At 40.6% G+C, this 26270-nt stretch overlaps 1 protein-coding gene across 3 annotated transcripts in view; it reads right to left on the reverse strand.

Moving 5' to 3' along the window:
- The window catches only part of hlcs (holocarboxylase synthetase (biotin-(proprionyl-CoA-carboxylase (ATP-hydrolysing)) ligase)), a 38381-nt gene extending 13949 nt beyond the window's left edge, over positions 1 to 24432 (reverse strand). For 2 of the 3 annotated variants that reach the window (XM_061963213.2, XM_061963216.2), the window contains exons 1-8: positions 24106 to 24432; positions 22504 to 22635; positions 14985 to 15147; positions 12919 to 13862; positions 6614 to 6778; positions 4614 to 4894; positions 4051 to 4118; positions 1535 to 1695 (exon numbers count right to left, since the gene is read on the reverse strand). In XM_061963213.2, the coding sequence (XP_061819197.1) occupies positions 1535 to 1695; positions 4051 to 4118; positions 4614 to 4894; positions 6614 to 6778; positions 12919 to 13862; positions 14985 to 15147; positions 22504 to 22635; positions 24106 to 24330 (2139 nt within the window). In that variant the 5' untranslated portion in view covers positions 24331 to 24432. The remainder of the gene's footprint in view (positions 1 to 1534; positions 1696 to 4050; positions 4119 to 4613; positions 4895 to 6613; positions 6779 to 12918; positions 13863 to 14984; positions 15148 to 22503; positions 22636 to 24105) is intronic. The other variant, XM_061963214.2, reaches the window with a different exon arrangement.
- Positions 24433 to 26270: the final 1838 nt, after the last annotated feature.

The raw sequence follows: 26270 nt of genomic DNA on the forward strand, positions 1-26270 counted from the left end.
GGTGCTGGTTAGCGCCTTGCATGGCAGCTCCCTCCATCAGTGTGTGAATGTGTGTGTGAATGGGTAAATGTGGAAGTAGTGTCAAAGCGCTTTGAGTACCTTGAAGGTAGAAAAGCGCTATACAAGTACAACCCATTTATCATTTATTTATTATAGAACAGCAAGCTATAGTGACATTAGCTCGGATTCAGACTCGGATTTCAGCGGCTTAAGCGATTCAACGGATTACGCATGTATTGAAACGGATGGTTGTAGTGTGGAGGCAGGTAGCGAAAACGAAATTGAAGAAGAAACTGAAGCTATTGAGCCATATCGGTTTGAACCGTATGCAAGCGAAACCGACAAAAACGACACGACAGCCAGCGACACGGGAGAAAGCGAGGACGAATTTGGCGATCGCCTTCTAACCAACGATTGGTATGTGTTTGTTTGGCATTAAAGGAAACTAACAACTATGAACTAGGTTTACAGCATATGAAATACATTTGGCAACAACATGCACTTTGAGAGTGCAGACAGCCCAATTTTCATCAATTAAAATAGTCTGTAGACATACCCTCATCCGCTCTCTTTTCCTGAAAGCTGATCTGTCCAGTTTTAGAGTTGATGTCAGCAGGCCAGGGAAGCTAGGGTCGATATTCTTCTCTTGATCATCTTCGGTGGCATAAGGGACGGTGTGAGCCAAGACATCCAGGGGGTTTAGCTCGCTCGTCTGCGGGAACAAACTGCCGCCATTGCTTGCCGTGCTACCGAGGTCCTTTGTCCCTGAATTGCTCACACACTCCGGCAGATTCAATGGGGATCTGGCGGCAGATTTCTTTGACTTTATCGTTGGAAATGCATCTGCTTTGAGTGTCGCAGGATATCCACACATTCTTGCCATCTCTGTCGTAGCATAGCTTTCGTCGGTAAAGTGTCCAGAACAAACGTCCAATTTCTTGCCACTTTCGCATCTTTGGGCCACTGGTGCAACTTGAATCCGTCCCTGTTCGTGTTGTTACACCCTCCGACAACACACCGACGAGGCATGATGTCTCCAAGGTACGGAAAACAGTCGAAAAAACAGAAAATAAAAGAGCTGATTTGACTCGGTGTTTGTAATGTGTTTGAGAAAATGGCGGATTGCTTCCCGATGTGACGTCACGTTGTGACGTCATCGCTCCGAGAACGAATAATAGAAAGGCGTTTAATTCGCCAAAATTCACCAATTTAGAGTTCGGAAATCGGTTAACAATATATATGGTCTTTTTTCTGCAACATCAAGGTATATATTGACGCTTACATAGGTCTGATGATAATGTTCCCCTTTAAGCACTCGATTCCACGTAATGATGAGCAGGCAAACAGACTAGTTTGTTACGCAGTCTTTGGCTGTATGATAACGAACGAACACGCGAAATTTGGCAAAAATTCAAAACCGAATCATACAAAAAGTGAGGTGTACTAAAACCGAGCTTTGACTGTAAATGTGAGTATGTCGTAACAATTCCATTCGGGCCGAGACAGCTGGTAATGCAAGGTGTAAAAATGATACCTGGTATCCGGGAAGTGTGCGCACAGCCTCGACTACAGCAAGCGCCACCAGGTGCTGCAGAAAAGAAATCCTCTGTCCAAGTCTGGAGCTCAGCTTCACTTGCACACACAGTGTGAACATGGCACATCCGAGAGGGCTGAGCCAGGCATTTTTCCTCCGACCTGCAGTCGGAATTATGGTCAGTTAGTCAAATATAATTTAGAACCACGAATATGACATGAGTATAGGTTTTTTTTACTCACAATAATGTGTGTGGTATTTCTACCATTATATTAGGGCGTATATTAGGGTAATGAGACTTAATTGTATTTCCTGTATAGCGCCAGAATGCATTTGAGGATGTCTTTCATATAGAACAAATAAATACATAGTCCTTTTCCTAAATACAGGTGGTCCTTGTTTCACAACAAGTGTGTTAAAAGGTTTTTGTGGTGACAAACTCACTCCCATAGATAAATCAAAAAAGTAATGTTGGTGCATATACAAGACTTGCAGGAGAACACTGGAAGGATACGGTAGTTTTTTTTTACACCATTGCTTATTGGAAAACTTATTGCATTGTATTACGTCTCTCAGGATTAAAGGGGTCATGTTATGATATTTTTTTCTAAATTTTAAAACACTTCCTTGTGGTCTACATAACATGTAACGGTGGTTCTTTGGTCAAATTTTGCATATATTATGTTTTACAGACCATCTTCAAACCGCTTTCTGACCGTCTTTTCAGAATGCACCATTTTGTGGGCTGTTTTATGTACGTGCCTCCACTTCGACAGAGTCTTCTCCTCTTCAGTCATGTTGTAGTTTTTAGCGCTTCCATATGGAGTCTACTTACAGACTCGTATGAAGGAAGGCAAGATTTTTGTATAAATATATCCGCCATGACAAGATGTCTTGCGGTGTCTACAATTAGAGAAGCTTCGGTTCTCGCAGAAAGGATCTGTGTCATCTTTCCATAAAACTTGGGGCCCCCTCTTAGACCTTATTAGGGACAAGCTTGACATCACCCCAAGCGATTCGAGTAACACAATTTAGACAGAACTGACCGCTGAAGCCCCCATCCCCCCTCCCCCTGACCCCCATTCCTTGTGTTTATTTACTTTTACGTTATATTTTATTGTATATCTTATGTATTATTTATTTGACCTTCTCTATTCATTTATTTATCTTTAATATATTTTGTTAGATTGAATCTATGTTTACATATATTCATGTGTGTCTATATCTGTTATGGGCACTAGGTGACAATTACCTTGGGAATTGAGTGGGTGGGTATTGTAAGGGTTGGGGTTTATTATGTTACATATTGTAAAATGTGCAGATACCTCAACTTGCTGTTGCCATGATTCATATTGTCTTATGTTGGGGTTGACAAGTTTATATGTACAACAAGCCAACAAACTTTGCAGACCTGCACCGAATCTGAGCTTTTTTTTTTTAGAGTGTATGTAGGAGCTTCTTGTGAAATCTGAAAAAATCCAAATACAAAAATAACTATGGGTGTCCCGATACAACTTTTTCACTTTCGATACCGGAGCATCGAGTATTGGCCAAAACCGATATTGATCCGATAGGATATCAACAAGAATCATACATACTTTTATTATTTTGGAGTGTGGAATGTTGGAAAAGGTTTGATTAAGTGAAATTAGTCAGCAGAGAACAATGGTGGATATGAAAACCATTAACCTATTTATTATTAACCGTCTGGAATAGACTTATGCTCTTTGGAGTGGTAAAGTTTTTTTGGCCACACTTAGAGGCCACAATGATTCATCAGGGTAAGCTCAAGTCGCAGTAAGTTAATGGATGCGGACACGTTGGTAACTGCATACTTTCTAATACGCCTGTGCCTTGGAGACTTTATAGGTGTAAATGATATGCAACTATAATGTTTTGATACTTGTTTATATGTCCAGTTTAAGACTGCAATTTTGTTCAATAAAGGACACTTATTTATGTCTAGGTAGTGTATTATCATGCGCTTAGCTGTGTGTAGCTGCTACTATGTTGACCTTTTGTAAAAGGCTTGACTAAAATACAAGAAAATAACAACTTTTTTGTGATCATTTGAGGACATTTAGCATAAGTAAACCACCTGCAGGACTGCTTGTATCAGAGAAATTAGATGAAAATATATATATATTTTTTTTTTTTTATGTCTGACCAATAGCCAATATCAGATTGGGACACCCCTACATTTAACCAACAAATCAACATAGCTAACAGCATTTTGCTTTTGAATATCTATGTAAAGTCACAACAGGTACCTAATTGTCTTTACTTTGCACACATGTTTTTCAGTCCCGTGAGTATCATTTAAAAAAAAATCCAGACAAGAGTGTAAACAAGTGTGTGCTAATTTAAAACTAATCCAATGAAATACAAAATGTTAGCAAAAAAGGTAGGAATGTGAACATTCCGTGTGCATTATTAAAATAATAATATCATTGTTAATGATACAATACAATAATACTACTACTCTCTGTGTTGTGACGTGTGTGCAGACCACCAACCTTTGCCTTTACTTTGTTGCCCTGCTATCACAATTAAACCAGCGTCCTCTGGTAAATGGTGGTTAAACCTTAAAAAGGAGACAAACATTTACATTTAATCATTTCATTGTAAGAAATTGAATATAGCTTTACACCGATACTTGCATTTGCATGACAGTTCATATTGTATTGACAGCACTACATCTCGACTATTTAAGAAGATTCACCTCTAATCCAAGCAGGCTTCATCAGTTCATGCTCAATAGCTCCAGTCTAGGGTCTGGTGCAGTCTTGGTATATTATTTATAAAATAAAGTAATCACCTTTATTTACAAAATGTATATGCATTTACATAAAAATCCATGTAGGTATTTACACAAAGTGCTTATATATACTATTTATCATTACTTCTGAAAATGTTCCCACTTTGCGGTTGGGGTCCTGTTTCCTTTATGCATTCGCTTACAGTATTCATCCATCCGTCTATCCATCAATCTATACATTCATCTATTTATCATATATTAAAGCCTCAATCCTGAGGTTTTAGCACGTACGCACTTGTTTGTGATCAAATAATGTATTACCCTTCTACCACGTCCATGGTCGAAGTAACTACATCGGCATACAGCATTGTATGTCCCAGTCGACTCGTTTTCAGGTTACTGCAATAGGTTTCCAAACAGAAGGGCTCCCACGTCTGTGTCTCAGGATAGTTGGTGAACAGGGAAAGAGAACCATCGTGCTGAAAAGCACAATTCTGTAGATCAGAACTGGCTGTGATCCTGAGAGACGCCTTTGATATTGGGATGAGGCCATTTTCATCGGTATATGACTTTAGCCACTGCAGAAACTTATCTTTGGCCTCCTGTGTGGAAGAGAGATAACATGTTTAGAATACAAGCACTTTATTTTTTATTTTTGATAACTGTACTCATGTATATACTCTAATAGCGGGGTAATGATGCATATAATCAAATTTTTCGGCATTAAACCTTTGGTTCGGTATAGAGGGGTACCGATTTCCCACACAGTACACATTAGGTTAAGGACAGGAAGCGTTTGTGTTACACTACAATACTTGGTAGAGATTTGTATTGTTTGCGTATTATCCGATACCGGTGTCAAATCACCACTTTTGAAACGGTTCCAGCGCTTACACAGAACCGGAACTCGTACTAACAAAAGAAAAACATACACATTTCGTCAAAAAAAACTTTCCTTTTTGTTTTTTACAGAACCTTGTGACATGCAAGTTTAACATAAGAGTAATTTAACTACTTCAATAATAATCATACAAAAAAAATGATACGATCCACATAAAAATATCACAGCAAAACCAGGAGCAGTTGCTGGGTTGCAACCACATGACTTAAAGGGGTACTGCACTTTTTTTAAATTTTGCCTACCATTCACAATCCCTATTCAAGACCAGAACACCTTTGTCTTTTTTTTATGCAATCTCATTTGTAATACATGGCAAGTATGAGGTGGCTAACAATTAAGCTAAATGGAGTCATCCATTGTGCCTATAAAGTCCTCTAAAAACATCCAAAAACTGCCAACAATACTCCATTTAGATCTCGTGACCTGCAAATTACAAATCTATTAACGATATTGTTATTATAAGCACTAAAGCAGAGTAACTACTTTTAGCGATGCCGTGATCAAAGACAGGTAACTAGCTTATGCAGCTTTTGACACACAGAGCTGGTGAGCTGCTGCATCTCCTCTGAGTTGGTAAAAGTTCATTCTAGATTACAAATCATGACTCTCACTTCTATAATAGATTGTTGTGGCTATAAACCAAGAAGCTAGCCAACTATGACATTCAACTTAGAACCAGAGATCGCGAGAAGGACACAAAAGAGTAGGGCTTTAATGATCTCAAAATTTCATATCACCGTTAATGTGACTAAAATGATCATGGTTATCATTATTATTGTGGTATTGTCTAATATGTTCATAACGTAGTCATACACACACTGAAATCTTTGACCAAGTTTTATTTAAAAAATAACTATAATAAATTGACACTAATATACTTTTCTGGCAGAATAAACATGAAATATTGTTCTGAATTCTTAAGAGCCATATTTTTTATTAGTGTTTAAATGTTTTTCCCTGTTAAAAATTGTAAAAGTTTTAGAATATTGTTTTATTGGTGAAGGCAAATTGAGCGTTCACTTTGCTTCACGTCTGGTTTATGTAGTTCAAGACTTTTGAAAACTGCATTGCACATCATATTAGCCGCTTCAATTTCGGTTGACAAAGGTTTAAAAAAAAAATCTAGAGACGTCCTGCGAGCCGGATTGAAAAGATTAACAGAGGCCGTACTTATGCAGACCGTTTTCTTAAAAACATGAGTGCTATCAGTAATTCTGGGCACCATGGGGAAAAAAAACTCTGCCAGTCAGGGGTCCTTGAAATTGTCCCAACTCTACCACCCGACACGGCACTCCTGCTTAGAATTCATGTTAAGTCTCATCTTGTCTTTGTGAACCCAATATTGTGCATCGTTTCGAAAGATGAGTGTACCATAACACCCTTACTAATACAGACCTACAAAGAGTTTTGAGAGTCTTACCCAAGATGTCGCCAGAAGGTAAACTGGACTTGGTGCTGGTGTTTGGTTTTTCTGACAACTAAGGCCAAGAGAGCGCAGAATCTCTGCCAAGACTTGGTGATGTAGTGCATTGTTGATTTGTAAATTATCAAACTCTTCAGTTGCCAGAGCTTTTTCCAGGTGTACCTGCACACAGGGAATACACATAACTCCACAGAACCAGGCTTTTAGCATCATTACACAAAGTAAACATATTTGAGGTCTTAGTTCTGGATCAGTCAAATGCTTACTGAGAACAATGATAGAGAAATGTGCAATATGACAAACCATATAAATGTGATCGGCTGTAACTCGAAGCCAGTTGGAAGGTTACCGCTTGTGGGCATTAATGTTATATTCATTTCAGGCTATTCATCTCTTTTAGTTTTTAACAGCTTTTTCCAAGATGCAACAAATATACAAGTATTTCATATACAGTACATTCATTCAATTGTGGCGGCCCAACACAATTAGAAACGCTTTCACTCAGAAACACAGATTGTCTGTGAATGCAGGTTGTCAATACTCTGTACAGTAGACTCAAATCTGACTTCTTCTGCCAGAAAAGATGATGGAGCAGGACGGCTCAGTATTAGAACAGATTTGGCATTGCACACTTTTCAGGCGAGAACCATGGACTTGGACTTGGAGATGTTGATTTTCATCCCAGTCGCTTCACACCGATCTAATGAAAGCTTAAGACCCTGGTCAGATGAAGCAATCAGGACCACATCATCTGCAAAAAGCAGAGACCTAATCCTGCATCCACCAAACCGGATCCCCTCAACGCCCTGACTGCGCTTAGAAATTCTGTCCAATCGGTGACAAAGAGCATCTCTGGCGGAGTCCAACCCTCACTGAAAACAAGTCAGACAGTCCGATACCCCATACTCTGAGCACTCCGCACAGGACTTCCCAAGGTGCACAGTCGAATGCCTTCTCCAAATCCACAAAGCACATGTAGACTGGTTGACACTTTTAAATACCTGGGCGTAACCTTGGACAATAAACTCACTTTTGATCAGCACACCACGGACATTCAAAAAAGAAGTCAACAAAGATTGTCAGCCATCCGAAAACTTAAAGGACTATACGTTGCACCTCATCTCCTGTTATTACTTTACCATAGCATTGTTCAACCCATCCTTCTGTACTGTTACACATGTTTTTTCACAATGCTTTCTGTAACCAACCGGACCAAACTCACACGCATTACAAACATAGCAGCTAAAATCATCGGCCTACCCACACCCAACATTTCAGATTTAAATCACAGGTCCATCACTCGACAAATGGAGATGATGATTTCATTTTCCAGCATGATCTGGCACCTGCCCACAGTGCCAAAACCACCAGTAACTGGTGTACTGACCATGGCATTACTGTTCTCGATTGGCCTGCCAACTCCCCTGACCTGTACCCCATAGAGAATTTGTGGGGTATTGTGAAAAAGAAGCTGAAAGACACCAGACCCATTAATGCAAATGAGCTAAAGGCCGCTATTGAAGCATCCTGGGCATCCATAACACCTTAGCAATGCCACAGGCTGATTGCCTCCATGCCATGCCGCATTGATGCAGTAATCCGTGCAAAAGGATTCCCAACCAAGTACTCAGTGCATTAATTGACATTTTCAAATATTTGATTTTGTTTTGCTGTTATACATTTTTTTTTTTACTTGGTCTGAGGAAATATTCTAATTTTTTGAGATAGGATTTTTGAGTTTTCTTAAGCTGTCTGCCGTAATCAGCAATATTAAAATAATAAAAGGCTTGCAATATTTCAGTTGATGTGTATTGAATCCAGAATGTATGACATTTTCATGTTTTTAGTTGCATTACAGAAAATAAAGGACTTTATCACAATATTCTAATTTTCTGAGACAGTCCTGTATATATGGTACATCCATCTCCACTTAAAAAGGACCTATTATGCAAAACCATTTCTGTTTTAGTGTATTTGGGATCTCCATAAGTCCCAAAAGTTTTAAATCAAACCATGGAAGCAAAGTGGAAATAATTATAAAACAATCTTGCCTTCCTTCATATTTCCTCCAAACAAGTTGTTTGGAATTTGCCCAATTTGTGACGTTTTTCCCATTGATCACCAATGTTCCCTCTAATTTTTCATGTGTCTGAGCAATTTAAAAAAATCCCTGAGCATTCAGTGGAGCACATTTGAGCAACATCAGACGTGCACACTGTAGCCATACCAGCAGCACACCTGTCACAAACCTGACATCAAGACAAGTTAAATGTCTTATTATTAAAATGAAATGACACCAGTCATTTCCATGAGATTATTTTCTAATATACCAATAAGTGATCGGGCCCACTTATGATGAAAATGTAAAACATTGGCATGTTGCAAAATGAGATGTAAGCATGGCATAACGTATACATTACTGTGACTATGTGAACTATATCATTACAGTTTTTATTAACGTGTATGTAATCTAGTAACAGCACAGTGACGTGCAGTCACTAGAGGCAGGTGAGGCCCATGGAAAGAAACATTTTTATTAAATTGTTATGTGTATCCAGTGATTATACTATAAAGTTATTTACCATTTAACTTCACCAGTTTCAGATTATTTTTATTTAAAATCGGTGAATTTTCACATTTGCCGTTCAAATACTGAGAAGAGACGGTGCGGTGATCAGCAGCCAGTTGAGGCACATCACTCAGTGCCTCAACATGGATTGCGGACTCGGCTAACTGCTGGCCTGCTGTGCAGTGAGACCGTATTGCTATATGAACTATATTATACATTTCCATAGTTTAGTTAGCTGAGGTATATAATGTACAGTGTATTTTGTCAACAACTGTATGTGTGTAACGTATTTCTTGTGCTGAGCAATCATAAAACGGCTGCAAAAGACTCACTGGCTGAGGCTCCAGTAATCCCGCCTCCTGCACCCCCGCCGTAGATTTCAACCCCTGACAGGAGTGTTATATCAACTAAAGCCCACACTTAAACTTTCCACGTGCAAGATTGAATCTATTTTAAAAAGTTATTTCATAAGAAGCCAAAAAGTGCAAAAACAATAATGTTCGTGTTGGAGGAGTTGTGAATGACTGCAGGGCCACAACATTAGGTACACCTGCAGACTGCAGGTGTACCTTATTCACAACTCCTCCAACACGAACATTATTGTTTTTGCACTTTTTGGCTTCTTATTAAATAACTTTTGTAACCTATTTTTATGGGCTTTCCTCTTTGTGATGTTAAGTTCCTGTTATGCGCTGTTATACAGTATATGCCTTGAGCTCTTATTTTGAAGGCGCTAAGAGCGGAAGTGATGACACGTTGGAGTGGAGCAGAAGTTTTTGAAAGAAGGTAAATAAAGTGGTCCTCGTGTAAACTGGAGCCTCCGTGTTTGTTATTTTGTAGTTTCATACAGTATAGGCGACATTTATAAACCCTCGGTTACACTTTTTTAAATAGATTCAATCTTGCACGTGGAAAGTTTAAGTGAGGGCTTTAGTTGATATAACACTCCCGTCAGGGGTTGCGTTAATCCAGCACAACAGCGGCGAATGGACTTCATTTATAAAAAAAAGGTAAGACCATAATAACGTTTTTTTTATTAAATGTGCTTTTTTGTGTGATACAGTTTGTATGTGTAAAGTTAAAGTACCAATGATTGTCACACACACACACTAGCTGTGGTGAAATTTGTGCTCTGCATTTGACCCATCCCTTGATCACCCCCTGGGAGGTGAGGGGAACAGTGGGCAGCAGCGGCGCCGCGCCCGGGAATAATTTTTGGTGATTTAACCCCCAATTCCAACCCTTGATGCTGAGTGCCAAGCAGGGAAGAATGCTGGTATGAGCTTTTAAACATAACCCGTTAACTGGTGCCAATCAAATGGTGAATAAGATACTCTTTAGGGTTCATATGTTTGTAAATCTGACTGTGATGAAGTCAGTGCCTCACCAGCCATCAACCTCACCGCACGTCACTGTAACAGCATATCATGATTATTATCCATACATTAATATTCTTAATAAATGACAATAGAATAAACATATACATATACGAGCATATACAGTTTATGTGTGGTGTTGGAGTTGTCCGACTTTTTGTTTGGCCATCAAACGCACCTGTTGCTGAGTCTAATGCAGGGGTGTCAAACTCATTTAAGCTCAGGGGCCGCATGGAGGAAAATCAATTCCCACGTGGGCTGGACGGGTAAAATCATGGCATAATAACTTAAAAATACAACTACGACAACTACAGGTTGTTTTCTTTGTTTTACTTTGGCCCAAAATAGAACACGCAGATTATGAAACTGTACAAATGACAAATAATCTTCTTGACAAAACACTTCAAGTTAGTTGAAAATTCTGAGGGAAAAATTGGTGCAGTTTCAAAAACACCATGAAGAACACAATGAACTTAGAATCTCAGTGTATCTACAAAACAATTAAACAATAAGTCACAGCCCATCTAGGATTGAACAAAAAAACACAATAAAGTTCACTTTCTTTAAATTTGCACAAAAGACCATTTTCACAGAACTATATCAATGTGCAGTGTCTCATGCAATATTTTAAGCGAGGGTACACATTTTTTATTTTACTCCTGTTTGCTTTATGTTGGGTCGAGGGGGAGGAGTCGCTGCCCCGCTTTACCGTGTACCTCCTGCTTGGTATACTTGCTTGCCTTGGTATGAACTATTTGCTTGCCTAACAGAAATGCTATTGCGATATCCAGTGGACAAATTTAGAACAGCAGTTTCTTTAATTTAAAAATGCAGCTAATTTTTACATTTACCAAACTCATTTTGCGGGCCGTGTCAGGCCCGTGGGCTACATGTTTGACATCCCTGGTCTATTGAGAGCTTCTGTTGGCGCAAATGAGAAAGAGAGTGGCTGCTGTTGATATGACAGATGACAAGAGTTGGTTTTGATGTGGTTTGTAATGCAGACAATTATTCGTTTTGCTAGATAGTAGTTTTTTACTAATGTTTTTGGTGTGGTCACCACCAACAATTAACCGTTTTGCTGAATCAATGGAATTACTGTCTTTAAAGCGTTTCGACAGATGTCACAATAATTGAACAGTGTTGACGAACATTGTTTTATCTGTTGTAGCCGCTTGTTGTCACCTGTCATTCAGAGTTGCATTGCAAAATCCCACAGAACAAATTGTTAAATGTTTATTTTATTTAGGGTTCAGACTGGATTGGATTTGTTACTCGGCATAGATTTGCTTTGCACAGAAGATGCAGGAGCATCACCGCCTAAACCTAAGGGGGACCTGGGCTGAGGGGCTCCCAAACCTCAACTCCACCCTGCCAAAACCTAAACACCATCCACCAACTCCAGCTGCCCTGAAAACACAGTTTGAAAAAAGACATCTGAATTGTACTCAACAGAACAGCTACAATGCAAAAATATCCCTCATTTAAAAAAATATTTTGTTCATGAGCATGTGCAAGTGTAACAAAGGCCAGTCAACTTCAAGAACAATCCTGGCGGAGCGAGAGGTCGCCAGTAGTTTTAGCTAAGTAGTCAGAACGCTGGCATCTCCTACGGGATACCTGAGTTTGCCATTTTTTATACAAAGTTGCGTATAGTTCTAACGTTTATCCGTCAGGATACTCCGTATTCCATCCATCCATCCATTTTCTACCGCTTGTCCCTTTTCGGGGTAGTGGGGGGTCGCTGGAGCCTATTTCAGCTGCATTCGGGCGGAAGGCGGGGTACACCCTGGACAAGTCGCCACCTCATCGCAGGGCCAACACAGATAGACAGACAACATTCACACTCACATTCACACATTAGGAACCATTTTAGTGTTGCCAATCAAACTATCCCCAGGTGCATGTCTTTGGAGGTGGAAGGAAGCCGAAGTACCCAGAGGGAACCCACGCAGTCACGGGGAGAACATGCAAACTCCACACAGAAAGATCCCGAGCGCAGGATCGAACCCAGGACCTTCGTATTGTGAGACAAGATGCACTAACCCCTCTGGCACCGTGTTGCCCTAGACTCCATATTGAAGCGCTAAAAACTACAACATGGCTGTAGGGGAGAAGACACAGTCGAAGTGGCGGCATGTATAAGACCGCCCACAAAAACGACACATCCTGAAGAGACGGTCAGAATGCGGCTGATGGCCTGTAAAACATAATCTATGCAACATTTTGCCAATGAACCATCAATACATGTTATGTAGACCAAAAGGAAGTGTTTTACATGTAGAAAAAAAAATCACATCATGACCCTTTTAAGTAAAACACATTATCCATAATTACTTTTGAAGATATACCCTTACCTGACACAGGACAGCTTCCCCTCCGTGCTCTCCGGGAGTTACATTGACAATAACCACATCCTTTTGATGAGGAACATCTCTGAGCTCCCCCCATAGTTCAATTTTTCCCTGCCCAGGGACATTGCAGACATAAACCTTCCCGCTTGCTAACACGCTCAATTCAAGTTCTGTGTCGTCCTTTTGTGTGAAGCGCAGTCTCCGCACTTGCCCGTAGGAGCACTCTCTATTTTCTAGTGAGAGCCCTGTAGGGCAGAGGGAGGATGCCAGCCCGAGGACCTTTCCACCCTGGCTCAAGTAGTTCAGAAATTGTTTTTGAAGCTGGGGAGTGAGAACTTCTTCCTCTGCGAGCACCAGGAGTTTTGTACTTTCCATCCAGGGTTCACTTAAAGCCTGTTGCGGCTCCAGGGGATATATAGTGTACTTTTCCACGTTAAGACACTCAGTTAAAATCCGCCGAACTGCATGAAAACGCTCTTTGCTGCCATTTGTGTGCACAAGAACATTTGGAGGTTTCTTGTACTGGTCACAGCTTTTGGTGTCATGTTCAAAGTCTTCCAAAGTGTCATCATCACCATCCAGATGTAGGGAGTCGCCATACTCTGAAACGTTCTCTGCTGAGGCATATTTTACTGAGAGAATAGTGCTATTCTCTAGCTCCAGACATTCATGGCAGCTAGACAGATGGAGATGATGCCCGTGGTTCTCCATGTGCTCCTCGGAGTCAGGACTTTCGTCGTCGGAGACGCAGCTTTGTCCCGATCCTCTTTGTTCTTCTGATGTCTTCTCTGTTGTGAGTTGTGAGTCACAGTGCTGAGGGTGCTGCAGGTGTGTTGTCATGTGATTAGGGCAACGCTGACCGTTTACAGCATGGGTGTGGCACAGGATTACGGCCTCCTCAGGGCGTTGGATCAGCTCACTTACAGTGGATTTTTGGAGAACAACCGCTGTGGAGAAATAAAATACCGCATTGCATTTCTTAGTAAATTTAGTATCATTATCGCTAAAGAACAAGGCTAAAAAAACAAGTATCGTATTAAATGGGCTTGCATGTAAAATTTCCGATAAAAGTGCTCTTATTACTTGTGCAAAGCTGAACAGCCAGTTAACATCTAAATGTCCTCCAACAAGCACACAATATTGGTCTTTCTTGTGTTTTAGTCAAGTCATTTACAAAAGGTAAACATGGTAGGCTATAGGCTACCAGGAGCTAGGGGCTACATAACCGCTAAGCACACAAGCTAGACTGTAGATGTGTGCCAATTCAGGGTCTGCATCCTTCGAAGGACGAATTTGAAGGCCGCTTACTTCACAACGCTGCGCGAAGGCTGTCCCAATTCATTCAAATTCGAAGGTTCCTCCAAATGCAGCCGACGAATGCACCCTCCTTTTCCCTGTATTCGAAGGATGCACCGCGACTATCATTTGTGGCTTCCCATATCCCAAAATGCTTTGTGCACCTTTGTTCAACCTGGATCTTTTTGACGATGGCGGCAAATACAAGCAGCGGCACCGGCAGCGAATACACTTTCAAATGTAAGTATCCTCCGCAGGCTCGACTGTCCCATTTAACAACGGGTGACGCATCCTGCGGAGGTGCCTACGAAGGTCCAGCCTTCGGAGGCTGCGTAGGCCGGGTCCTCGGAAGGATGCAGACCCTGAATTGGGACACAGCTAAAGTCTCCAAGGCAGAAGTGTATTATAAAGTATCCAGTAACAAACGTGTCCACAAAAATTAACTATTGTGGCCAGTGGATGTCGCCGAAAAAATTACCACTCCACTTCAAGTAAAGACAGCATAAGTCAATTTCAGACAGTTAATAATAAATAGGTTAGTGTTTTCTATACCAAATACTGTTCTCTTATCAAGAAATTGTACTTGATAAACCTTTTTAACATTTCACACTACAAAATAATGCAAGTACCGGTATATCATATTGGATCAATGTATCGGTATCAGCCAATACGCAAGGCTCCAATATTGGTATCGTATCGAAAGTGGAAAAGTTATTTATATTAGGAACCCCAAGTACTCACTTTTGTGAAATGCAGTGTATTTGTGTACTTACGGACAATCTTTGAAGGCACAAGTCCTTTATCCAGTTGTAGTCGATCCTCTAAAAAAGCTACCCCGAGGCGACTGAAATTATCGACACTGGCCTGAGCCACCGCCTTGAAGGGCTTGTCAGGGCTACAAGCCAGCGGTATGCAGAAGTCCGACCAGTTTAACACCTGTAGAAAAATTAATCTCCTGTCATGAAGTCAGTTTAATTCAGTAGTTTTACACTCATCAATTAATGACTTAAAAACCTTCAATTGTGTTTCCTCCGTGTGTCTATACATAGCAGTTAGGTATGTAACAGTATCAAATTCTCACGGTACGATATTATTGTCCAAAAAATAATAATTAAAAATGCCATAGTGTGTATAATGAGGTAGCAGGACTATTTAGAATAAACACCCTTACTCTAATTAAACACAAACACATGTTCTAATCATATTTATCACTAGAAACATGTTTTTAAGGGCAAAGAATTGTGCGGGAACATCCACTGTTTAAAGCTTTTTTTCTTTCTTTTTTTAAACATACAGTTGAGTGTCTTTACGCTGTGTCTTTTAACTTATATTTTCTGAGAAACAATGGTGGACATTTTTATATCAGTTTGGAAAATGCGGTTTCTCAAAAAAGTTAAAACATCCATCCATCCAATTTCTATCGCTTGTCCATCTCGGGGTCTTGAGGGGGCTGGAGCCTACCCCAGACTTTTAACAATGTAAATACCTCACAAATTGATGTTTAGCCTTGCTGGTTTCAAATATATTTTCCTGGTGATGGTTTATCAAGTAGCTTCTCATATTACTCGTATTCTCAATTTCTCTGCAAAGTGCAGTGTCTGTGCTCCCACCGGGTGCTTTTCCTTTGCGGCTTGGAAATGCTCGAGACAAAAGGTGGTGCTGGCGCGCTTTGCTTTGCTGCACGCAGACTTTATTATCCACGCCAAAGTGTTTATGTTTTTGCCAGGGTTTGTTTGTCTGTTTGCAACATGACTCAAAAAGTTATGGACAGATTTTGAAAAAATAAATATTCCTCTTAATTACTATGAACACACTTCTGCCGCATGCTTCCTCTATCTCTACCGTTCACAGCGTTCCACGCCCCCACTTTGCCGGTCCCACTTTGCGCAGAGAATTTTGCGAGGTGCAGTTTACTCTCAGACCTGCCAACGCAAAAGCACCAAAAAGCGCTTACTTTGGAGGCTCATGAGGATAGTGTGGTAGAAGGAAATAATACCCAAGGCATGGCGAAGAGCTGGTGGTGTGCTGATTCCAAAAGAAAAGGATGCAACTGACATAAGTCAATTCCGGTCAATCTCCCTGCTCAATGTTGAGGGAAAAATATTTTTCAGAATAATTGCACAGAGGCTGTCCACATACCTGGTAAGGAATAAGTACATTGATACATCTGGACAGAGAGCAGACATTCCTGGATTCTCTGGTTGCCTGGAGCATACTAGTATGATTTGGTACCAGATCCAAGCAGCTAAGAAGGAAAAAGAGATCTCCATGTCATATTCCTCGACCTAGCCAATGCCTTTGGCTCAGTTCCACATGAACTCCTGTGGGAATCCTTCAACTTTTTCCATGTACCAGAACCAATCACTACGCTGGTAAAGGCCTACTTCCAAGACCTTCAACTGTGCTTCACAACACCTGACTTCACTACAACATGGCAACACCTGGACGTAGGCATAATGGCAGGCTGTACAATCTCTCCTCTGGCCTTCACTATGGCCATGGAAGTCATCACCAGGGCCTTGAGGTGGGTGGTGAGCGAACTAAGACCGGGCTCCGTCTCCCACCTGTCAGAGCGTTCATGGACGATATGACTACACCGACCACAACTGCAGCATGCACCAGGCATCTACTTGCAAAACTGCAGGAGAACATCAAGTGGGCCCAGATGAAAATCAAGCCAAGCAAATCTCGAAGCATCTCTATAGTAAAGGGACAGCTTAAAGATGTGAAGTTCTGCATTGGAGATGACCCGATACCAACAGTTTCTGAGCAACCTGTCAAAAGCCTTGGCAGATGGTACAGTGCAAGCCTCAAGGATGAAGATCAAGTTCAGCAGTTACAGCAGGACATCGCCAACGGGCTGGAGAGGATCAACAAGACTCTACTGCCTGGGAAGCTCAAGCTTTAGTGCCTACAGTTTGGTCTTCTCCCACGGGTAATGCGGCCACTTACCATGTATGAGGTCTCACTAACAAGTGTGGAGAAAATGGAGCGAACCATTACGTCATACGTGAAGAAATGGCTTGGTGTCCCGTGATGTCTAAGCAACATCGGCCTTTACGGCAAAGGGGTCCTTGAACTGCCCCTCACAGGTCTAACAGAGAAGTACAAGTGCTCAAAAGCAAGACTTATGATGACATTGAAGGACTCTAAAGACCAGACTGTCAGCAATGCTGCACCTCTCGTACTAACTGGATGGAAATGGACACCATCCAATGCTGTGGAGCAAGCTACATCTGCCCTGAGACACCAAGACATCGTGGGACATATCTAGTATGGAAGAGGAGGCTTTGGCCTGTCAGGGAGCAAACCATCTTGGCCAAGGCAACAACATCTGAGCGGAGGAAACTGGTGGTCGAGGAGGTGCGCAGACAGGAGGAGACTGCGAGAAGTACAAAGGCTGTCTCTCTTGCTAGACAGGGGCAATGGATGCGGTGGGAAGGCATGGGGAGGAGAAAGATCAGCTGGAGTGAACTATGGCAGATGGAAGCAAGCAAAATCAGCTTCATTAGACGATCTGTATATGACGTGCTTCCATCACCAAAAAACTTACATCAGTGGTATGGGGAGGATCCAACCTGCCCCCTCTGCCCAGCTCCAGCGACTCTCAGGCACATCCTGTCTGGTTGAAAAATCAGCCTCACACAAGGCCGCTACACCTGCAGGCACAATCAAGTCATCAAGAGCCTGGCTGCAGCACTTGAGACCAAGAGAAATGCAACCAACTCCTTACCCCCAAGACCGAGCAATCCAATAAAAACAACATTCATCCGGGAGGGACGGGAAAAGCCCAAGAATTTTCCTAAGAAGCCAGAAAATGGACACCTATCCATGGCCTGGGACTGGAAGATGCTCGTAGATGCTGGCCAGCAACTCATCTTTCCACCTGAGATTGCTTCCACCAGCCTTAGGCCAGACATGGTACTCTGGTCCCATTCGCGAAGATCTGTGTATATCATAGACCTCACAGTCCCATGGGAGAACTCTGTTGAGGAGGCCAATGAACGCAAGAAACTGCGATGCACAGAGCTGGCAGCAGCCGCAACTCAAAATGGCTGGAATGCGAAGGTTTGTCCAGTTGAAGTGGGATGCAGAGGATTTGTGGCATCTTCCACCATCAGATTACTGAAGGAACTTGGAATTCACGGACAGGCTCTGTGGCAGATTATCAGAGCAGTTTCTGAAGCAGCTGAAAGAGGCAGCCAATGGTTATGGATCAAACGGAAGAACCCTTGTTGGGCTCTAAGAACATGACCCACCCTCCCATGTTTCCAACCCTCCAACCTGAGGAGGGCCTATGCGGTATGCGGTCAGCTCTAAGCTTGGCTCAGGGAAGAGGACGGCCCTGCCTTGCATAGTCCCTTGGGATGTTAGTCATTTTATAGCTAGGCTAATCTTAATGATTGGGCATGGGACACAAGCTACGGAGTTGATCACTTGTTAGCTGGCCACCTTTGATGAGGGTGTTTAGTGAGTAAAGTCCGAAACACCCCGGGATTCAAAGGAACACTACTGAGGATGTGTCCCAAAATGGACATCTAATCCCACTCTAAGGAATACATCTCCCATGCTACTCTTAACATCAAGGCAAATCTCATGTGAATGCACACCATCTTTTGGCACAATGGACAGTCTTAACATCACATCCCATGTTTTATGATTCTTTACTTTATTACAAGTTGTAAATTTAGTCCGTGACACTCCATTTGTGTAGTAATTACTGTAATAACTCAATCCGTTTGAACAGAATGCTAATGCTAACAACCTAATGCTAAAGCCGAAGTGTTCGTGTTCTCTGCGTGAGATAAACACTGACAATTACAGTATTTTTTTTATATATTGTTATTTACAGCTGAAAAAGACCAAAAGGAATCCCCTGGCCCTCATGAATTCATCATTTCCTGAGAGGATGTTTTTCTGACTGTTGGGCATTGCGGACAAAAGCCTGACTTTTTATGAACAATTCAGTACACTTTATTTTTTTAATCATATAATTGTTTTACATTATAGCTTTGTTTTTCATTTACTTACTTTTTAGTAAAATAACTATTGCCCGTTTATTTAAATGATATCATTGTAGAAATATATTAAACCACTCCTCCATACATCATCAGCCTGATTTGTATAAAGTACCCTGAACTGTGGAATGCAGTGGAAACACAAACCACACACTTCTACAGGAACCTTAAATTCAAGAAGCTCGAGATTCCAGGAAACAAAAGTGGAAAAGAGCCTAATTCAATTTTCCACTAAACATGAAATAACACCCATATAGGTACCATCCATCCATCCATTTTCTACCGTTTGTCCCTTTTGGGTTTGTGAGGAGTGCTGGAGCCTATCTTAGCTGCATTCGAGCGGTAGACGGGGTACACCCTGGACAAGTCGCCATCTCATCGCAGGGCCAACAGAGATAGACAGACAACATTCACACTCACATTCACAAACTAGGGCCAATTTATTGTTGCCAAACAACCTATCCCCAGGTGCATGTCTTTGGAGGTGGGAGGAAGCCAGAGTACCCGGAGAGAACACACGCGGTCACGAACATGCAAACTCCACACAGAAAGACCCCAAGCCTTGGGGATCGAACCCAGGACCTTTGTATTGTGAGGCACATGCACTAACCCCTGTCACACCGTGCTGCCCCCATATATGTACCTTTACACTCTTTTCACCCATTATAGTAGCCTTGAGTGTTTTCTATTGTAGATTACATTACTCACAGGTAGCACAAAAGATCCTTGAAGCTATGGTCATCACCCGGCCATTACAACACAACCACTCTGTGGAAATAAAAAAAGAGCTATACGAATCTATCCATCCATCCATTTTCTACCGCTTTTTCCCTTACGGGGCTGCGGGGGATGCTGGAGCCTATCTCAGCTACACACGGGCGGAAAGCGGGGTACACCCTGGACAAGTCGCCACCTCATCGCAGGGCCAACACAGATAGACATCTCCCGTGACTGCGTGGGTTCCCTCCAGGTACTCCGGCTTCCTCCCACCTCCAAAGACATGCACCTGGGGATAAGTTGATTGGCAACACTAAAATGGCCCTAGTGAATGAATGTGAATGTTGTAATCCATTATTATTATTATAAATACTTCATCACATCCTGGGTCAGTCCTCTAAATTAGAACTAGGCCTTCATGTGCTGAAACACGGGGAGTAAAGTAATCAAATATTATGCTAATATTTGGTCAACTTCACAATCGCAGCTACGACTATTGCTAGCATTACGTGTTGTTAGCATATCGTGTCTGCAGTGTCATTCCCCATTGCTTAGGCCAGTCTTTATAAAACAATGGGGTGAGCCCCCCGGGGAGCACGGTGCAATATCAGGGTGGGCGTCTAACCTCGGGGAACATGCTTTTTTTTGCTGTTCCATAATATGATAAGCGTATGTCGCACTTGGCTTCACTGTAACCACGGTGGGGGACGAGTAAAGACTGGCGTGTTGTTTCCTTTATTTTTGATAAGCTTACAATGTTATGCAGAGGTATTGTCATAACAAATTTATCGACAAAATATATATATTCTTAGTCATGGTGGAAAGTGGGGGAGAGGGCGCATATATTTTCTTCTTCCTAGGGGGGGCGTAACAGAAAATGAATGTGGAGGACTGGCTTAGGCCAACGGTTCACGTTGGTCATGTCATGTCGAAGATGAAGTGCATTAACAGAGTTGACACTTAGCATTGCCTGGATAGCTGCTGGTTGATGGCTGAGCAGTCTTCTTAGCATTAAAGTGCCCGTATTAGGGCTGGGCGATATGGCCTTTTTTAAATATCTCGATATTTTTAGGCCATATCGCGATACACGATATATATCGCGATATTTTGCCTTAGCCTTGAATGAACACGCGATGCATATAATCACACCAGTATGATGATTCTATGTGTCTACATTAAAACATTCTTCTTCATACTGCATTAATATATGCTCATTTTAAACTTTCATGCAGAGAGGGAAATCACAACTAAGTCAATTTACCAAAACTGTATTTATTAAACAGTTATTAAGCAGTGGCACAAACATTCATGTCATTTCAAAACAGAAAGTGCAAGATTGTCAGAGACATTTTAAAACAAGCTATTAGTGCACTTTTGTGCATGATGTCCTCAAGATGACAAATCAAAACAACACTAAATTAAAGTGCACTTTTTGTAAAGAACGCCACTACAATAGTTTAAAACAAATAAAGTGCACTTTTGTGCATGATGTCACACAAGATATTTCAATAACTGTCAAATAAAAATGAGCTGCATAATAGGAAATCAAATTGTGTACGTCCTTCGCTATGTGGTAGGTTCCGGCGGACGTTATCTCCTTGTGTCGTGGACTATTTCTTTCATACGGTGTTGATGTGGCACCGAACGGAGATGTTGACGTGCGGAGTAAACACTGTTCATTCTCGAGCGGGTGACTTTTCAAATGATGCTACATATTAGCAGTAATGCTACTTTTTATAGCAACGCTTTCGCCCCACACTTGACAAATTACGGTTGTCTGTTCGACATATTCCCACTTGAAGCCAAACCACCGCCAGACGATGGACCCCCTGGTGTTTTTGGGTGGAATTAATTATTCCTTCATTTGTTACCAGATTCGCACCTTCTTTCTCTCGTATTATCGCTAGCATCACAGCTAACGCTACCCATACTGCTACCTCTCTGCTCTGCGAGGGCGTTTACGTATGTGACGTGTGTAAGAATGTGCGCTTGCTGTCTGTGAGAAGGAGACACAGGAAAGAGTGAGAAGAGCCTGTAGTGTAATGCCAGCAGCTAATAGCAACTGCGTGAGAACGTATACTCGAATATCACGATATAGTCATTTTCTATATCGCACAGAGACAAACCCGCGATATATCGCGTATATCGATATATCGCCCAGCCCTAGCCGGTACTGGTATTTTGACATCACTCACATCAAAGGCTCACCATTGTGGAGATGTGCTATTGATAAGGCAGGAGTTGAAGATGAAGTGCATCAAAAAAGCTGTTCTGCCAAAAGTTGGTCAACTTGATCGTCACAATGAAGAAAGCAGTGTTGAATGTTTTTCGCATTCGCCACAACATAACAGAAAATAAGTAAAATACTGTACTGTAATACATACTGTATAAGACATAAATAAGACTTAATTTAAGCAAAAAATATGTACATTATCCTTTAAAAAATGAAAAACAAAGCGCATTCTGGCGAGGGATGACTTGATGATGTACTTACAAAAACATTCTTCATTAAAACAGCAAATACAATTGTAATTGTTGGATAGTAAGATGTGCCTACTTTCTTGTTTGATGCGTCATGGTCACCATTGTGTCCAGCAGCTTCTATGATGAATGAAATATTCTCACGGTCTTGACCACAAACGACAGAGGCTCCCGGTAACGCAGTCCATTTGATGAGGTCATCGCATACCTAGTGTGCATACAACACAGAACCAGCATAAATTGGAACTTCACTTTAAAACGCTCTCTACCGCTAACAACCAAAAAGCTGTGAAAACTGTGATGCTGTGCTCCAAAGTTGGACTACTTACGGAACTTGTGTGAGCTTATGACTTTACACATTGCTATATAGATCCATCCATCCATTTTCTACCGCTTGTCCTTTTTGGGGTTGCGGGTAGCAACGACCGGGCTACGACAACATAGAAAAGCCAGAGCTGGAAGACCCTCCTGCCTCGTTAAGATCTCCCGTTTGGGAACACTTCGGCTGCGCGGTGCAGAGGACGGAGGTTTACCGACATTGTTCAGCAGCGGTTAGGCATGCTTCTGCCAACACGTCAAACATGCTAACCCATTTGAAGCGTCACCACCCCAAAGTGAACATCGCTTCAACAAAGATAAAGACGAGCAAACAGCTCCCACCTCTTACTGACAAGTTAGCCAAGAAAAGTTAATCTGAGGCTGAGTTGACTTGAAACTGTTTAATGTTGCTCTTTTTATACGTAGAAGACAAGTTTTGTCATTTTATTTAATCTGAGCAACAACTTGAGGCAGTTTAATGTTGATTAACGTGGACCCCGACTTAAACAATTTGAAAAACGTATTCTTATGTTACCATTTAGTGGTCAATTGTACGGAATATGTACTGTACTGTGCAATCTACTAATACAAGTCTCAATCAATCAATCAAAAAAAGCACTTTATGTAGAAAAGTTTTGTTAAGAAACCATTCTGAGCCTTATCTTATTTAGTTTTTATTTCATATATGTTGACCACGTTAACCCTGGCAATGGACCCTGTGTGTATATGTATGTTATGCCAATGTTTACAAATTTGGTAAATAAATAACCAAAAAATTTATATTTTGTTGTTTTCTTATTGTACCGAAAATGAACCAAACCGTGACGAGGTACATACGGAAACCAAACGTTTTGTGTACCGTTACACCCCTAATATATATATATATATATATATATATACACACATATACATATATATATATATATATATATATATATATATATATATATATATATATATATATATATAGCATTCTACTGCAGTTGTTTTATTGATTTTACAACCCCCTGGCGCTGTATTGTACTGTTGTTGTTCATATGTTTGTTTGTAAATGTTGAACATTATAAATAAAAGATTTATAAAAAAAAAAATTAAAAAAACACAGAACCAGCATGGAAGATTCAACTTGTATGAAGTCCAAACAATTCCTAATGTCAAGGAACTTGTACTGAAAATAAGTTTTACCTGTCTGGTAATGCTCACCTGTATATTATGTTTCCTAATGTGTGTCTAAAACAAATATACCAATCCATAACATAGACAACATGGGGGAAATGTTGCATGTATAAATCCTATTAGGAGCTGACGATAATTGAGGAGCTTCCCTGAATGGAAATAAATATTAGTTCGACAAGCCTACCTGAAGTTCAGTTAAAGTGACTGCTTTGTCTCCCAGCTGCAGAAATATGTTGTCCCCAGGAGACAGAGGACTTAATCGGCGTGGAGGCACAGAGTTGGGCGAAGCTGAGCAAATGAAGCTCAAGCTTGTGTCGCTCTTCGGTGCTGACAGTCTGCTGCGAATCAGCACTGAATAGCATTTGTGGAAGCGCACCCACAAATACATGTAACACAATGTTATAAACATCCTAAGAGCCTACTCAAAAAGTGTCATGGCTTAGTTAAGCGCCACGGCACGAAACTAAACACTTAAAAGGCAACAGCGCATTTTGCCACCGCTTTCGCTTCATTTTCTTCTTCGTTTTCTTCATCCCGTATTGTAAAAGGCGGTTGGTGCGCATTACCGCCACCTCCGGTAAGGAGGGTGGATCGGGATTAAACCTCAATTTACTGATTGTCTACTCTAAGGGGCACATGCAGCGCTTATCTCACACTTTCTGTAAACTCTCGTAGTGTGCCTTTATTCCCAAGCACGGTCCGTGTACCTTCCGTTCATTGTATTTCCAATTCTGAAACGCAAATCAAAAAATAAAATTAGGGCCGTGTTTCGATTTTGATTATATATGGCAGATTTTAAAACAAAAACAAAAATTTAAAAAAAAAGAGGATTTTTTTTACTGTTTTCCTTTTATGGATTTTATTTTTCCCAGATAAACACAAACATCGAAAAACATGTTCTTCCAAAATGCAAAAATGCGTGTTTATCTGTGTGATGACAAATTGATCGAGAAGCAGTATTTTAGCTTTGACCCTTGGTCCGCATTGTATTTCGAATTCTTAAATGCAAATCAAAAAACAAACTACGGAACATTTTGTCTATTTTCATTCCTGAAACAAAAGTTGGACAACTATTTAATGACACTTTTTTTAAACGACAATATGACTCCTGCTGTACAAAGGTGTTTGCCGTTATGCTAAAAACATGCTAAACGCAAAGGAAAAGCTAAAATACTGCTTCCGGTTCAATTTGTCATCACACAGATAAACACGCATTTTTTCAATTTGGATGAACATTTTTTTCGATTTTTGTGTTTATCTGGAAACATTTAAATTAGAGATGCGTTAAAATGTAATATCGGAAATTATCGGTATCGTTTTTTTATTATCGTATCGGTATCTTTTTTTGTTTTTTATTAAATCAACATAAAAAACACAATATTAGTGCACCAACCCAAAAAACCTCCCTCCCCCATTTACACTCATTCACACAAAAGGGTTGTTTCTTTCTGTTATTAATATTCTGGGTCCTACATTATATATCAATATATATCAATACAGTCTGCAAAGGATACAGTCTGCTGCTGGTCCACTAATAGTACTAACCTTAAACAGTTAATTTTACTAATTTTCATTAATTACTAGTTTCTATGTAACTGTTTTTATATTGTTTGACTTTATTTTTTATTCAAGTAAATGTTTTAAATTTATTTATCTTATTTTATTCTATTAATTTTTTTTAAAAGTACCTTATCTTCACCATACCTGGTTGTCCAAATTAGGCATAATAATGTGTTAATTCCACAACTGTATATATCGGTTGATATCGGTGTTGGTTGATATCGGTGTCGGTAATTAAAAAGTTGGACAATATCGGAATATCGCATATCGGCAAAAAGCCATTATCGGACATCCCTAATTTAAATCCATCAAAGGTAAACATGACACAATTTAATTTTATGGCAATATTTTAATGCAAATCAACCATTTTTAGTTTTTTTAAATCTGCCATAACAATCGAAAAACGGACCTTTTTTTTTTTTTTTTTTTTTTGCGTTTCAGAATCGGAAATACTGAAACTTGAAGAGTAAACCTTCCCGTTCCAATGTTTTCCTTAATTTCAATGTGTATGAGAAAAAGGTCCGTGAATGTTTTGTTTTTTTAATTTTCTGAAATGAAAAAACAAAATACTGTTTTTTTTTAAAATTTTGTTTTAAAATACAAAAGAGAAAATTGAGAAGCAAAGCGGGGTTTTTTTTGGTTTTGAAAAGAAACGTGAAATCCCCAGTAAAAACAGACCAAAACGGATGGTTTTTCATAGTCTGACACCGGAAGTTTTCATTTTCAAAGTCAAAGCGGGAATACTACAGTAGCCGTGTGTCTGGCTAAAATGTATTTGGAGCCCCACAC

The sequence above is a fragment of the Nerophis lumbriciformis genome, linkage group LG09 (assembly GCF_033978685.3).
Source record: "Nerophis lumbriciformis linkage group LG09, RoL_Nlum_v2.1, whole genome shotgun sequence".
In the NCBI taxonomy this organism is placed as follows: domain Eukaryota; kingdom Metazoa; phylum Chordata; class Actinopteri; order Syngnathiformes; family Syngnathidae; genus Nerophis; species Nerophis lumbriciformis.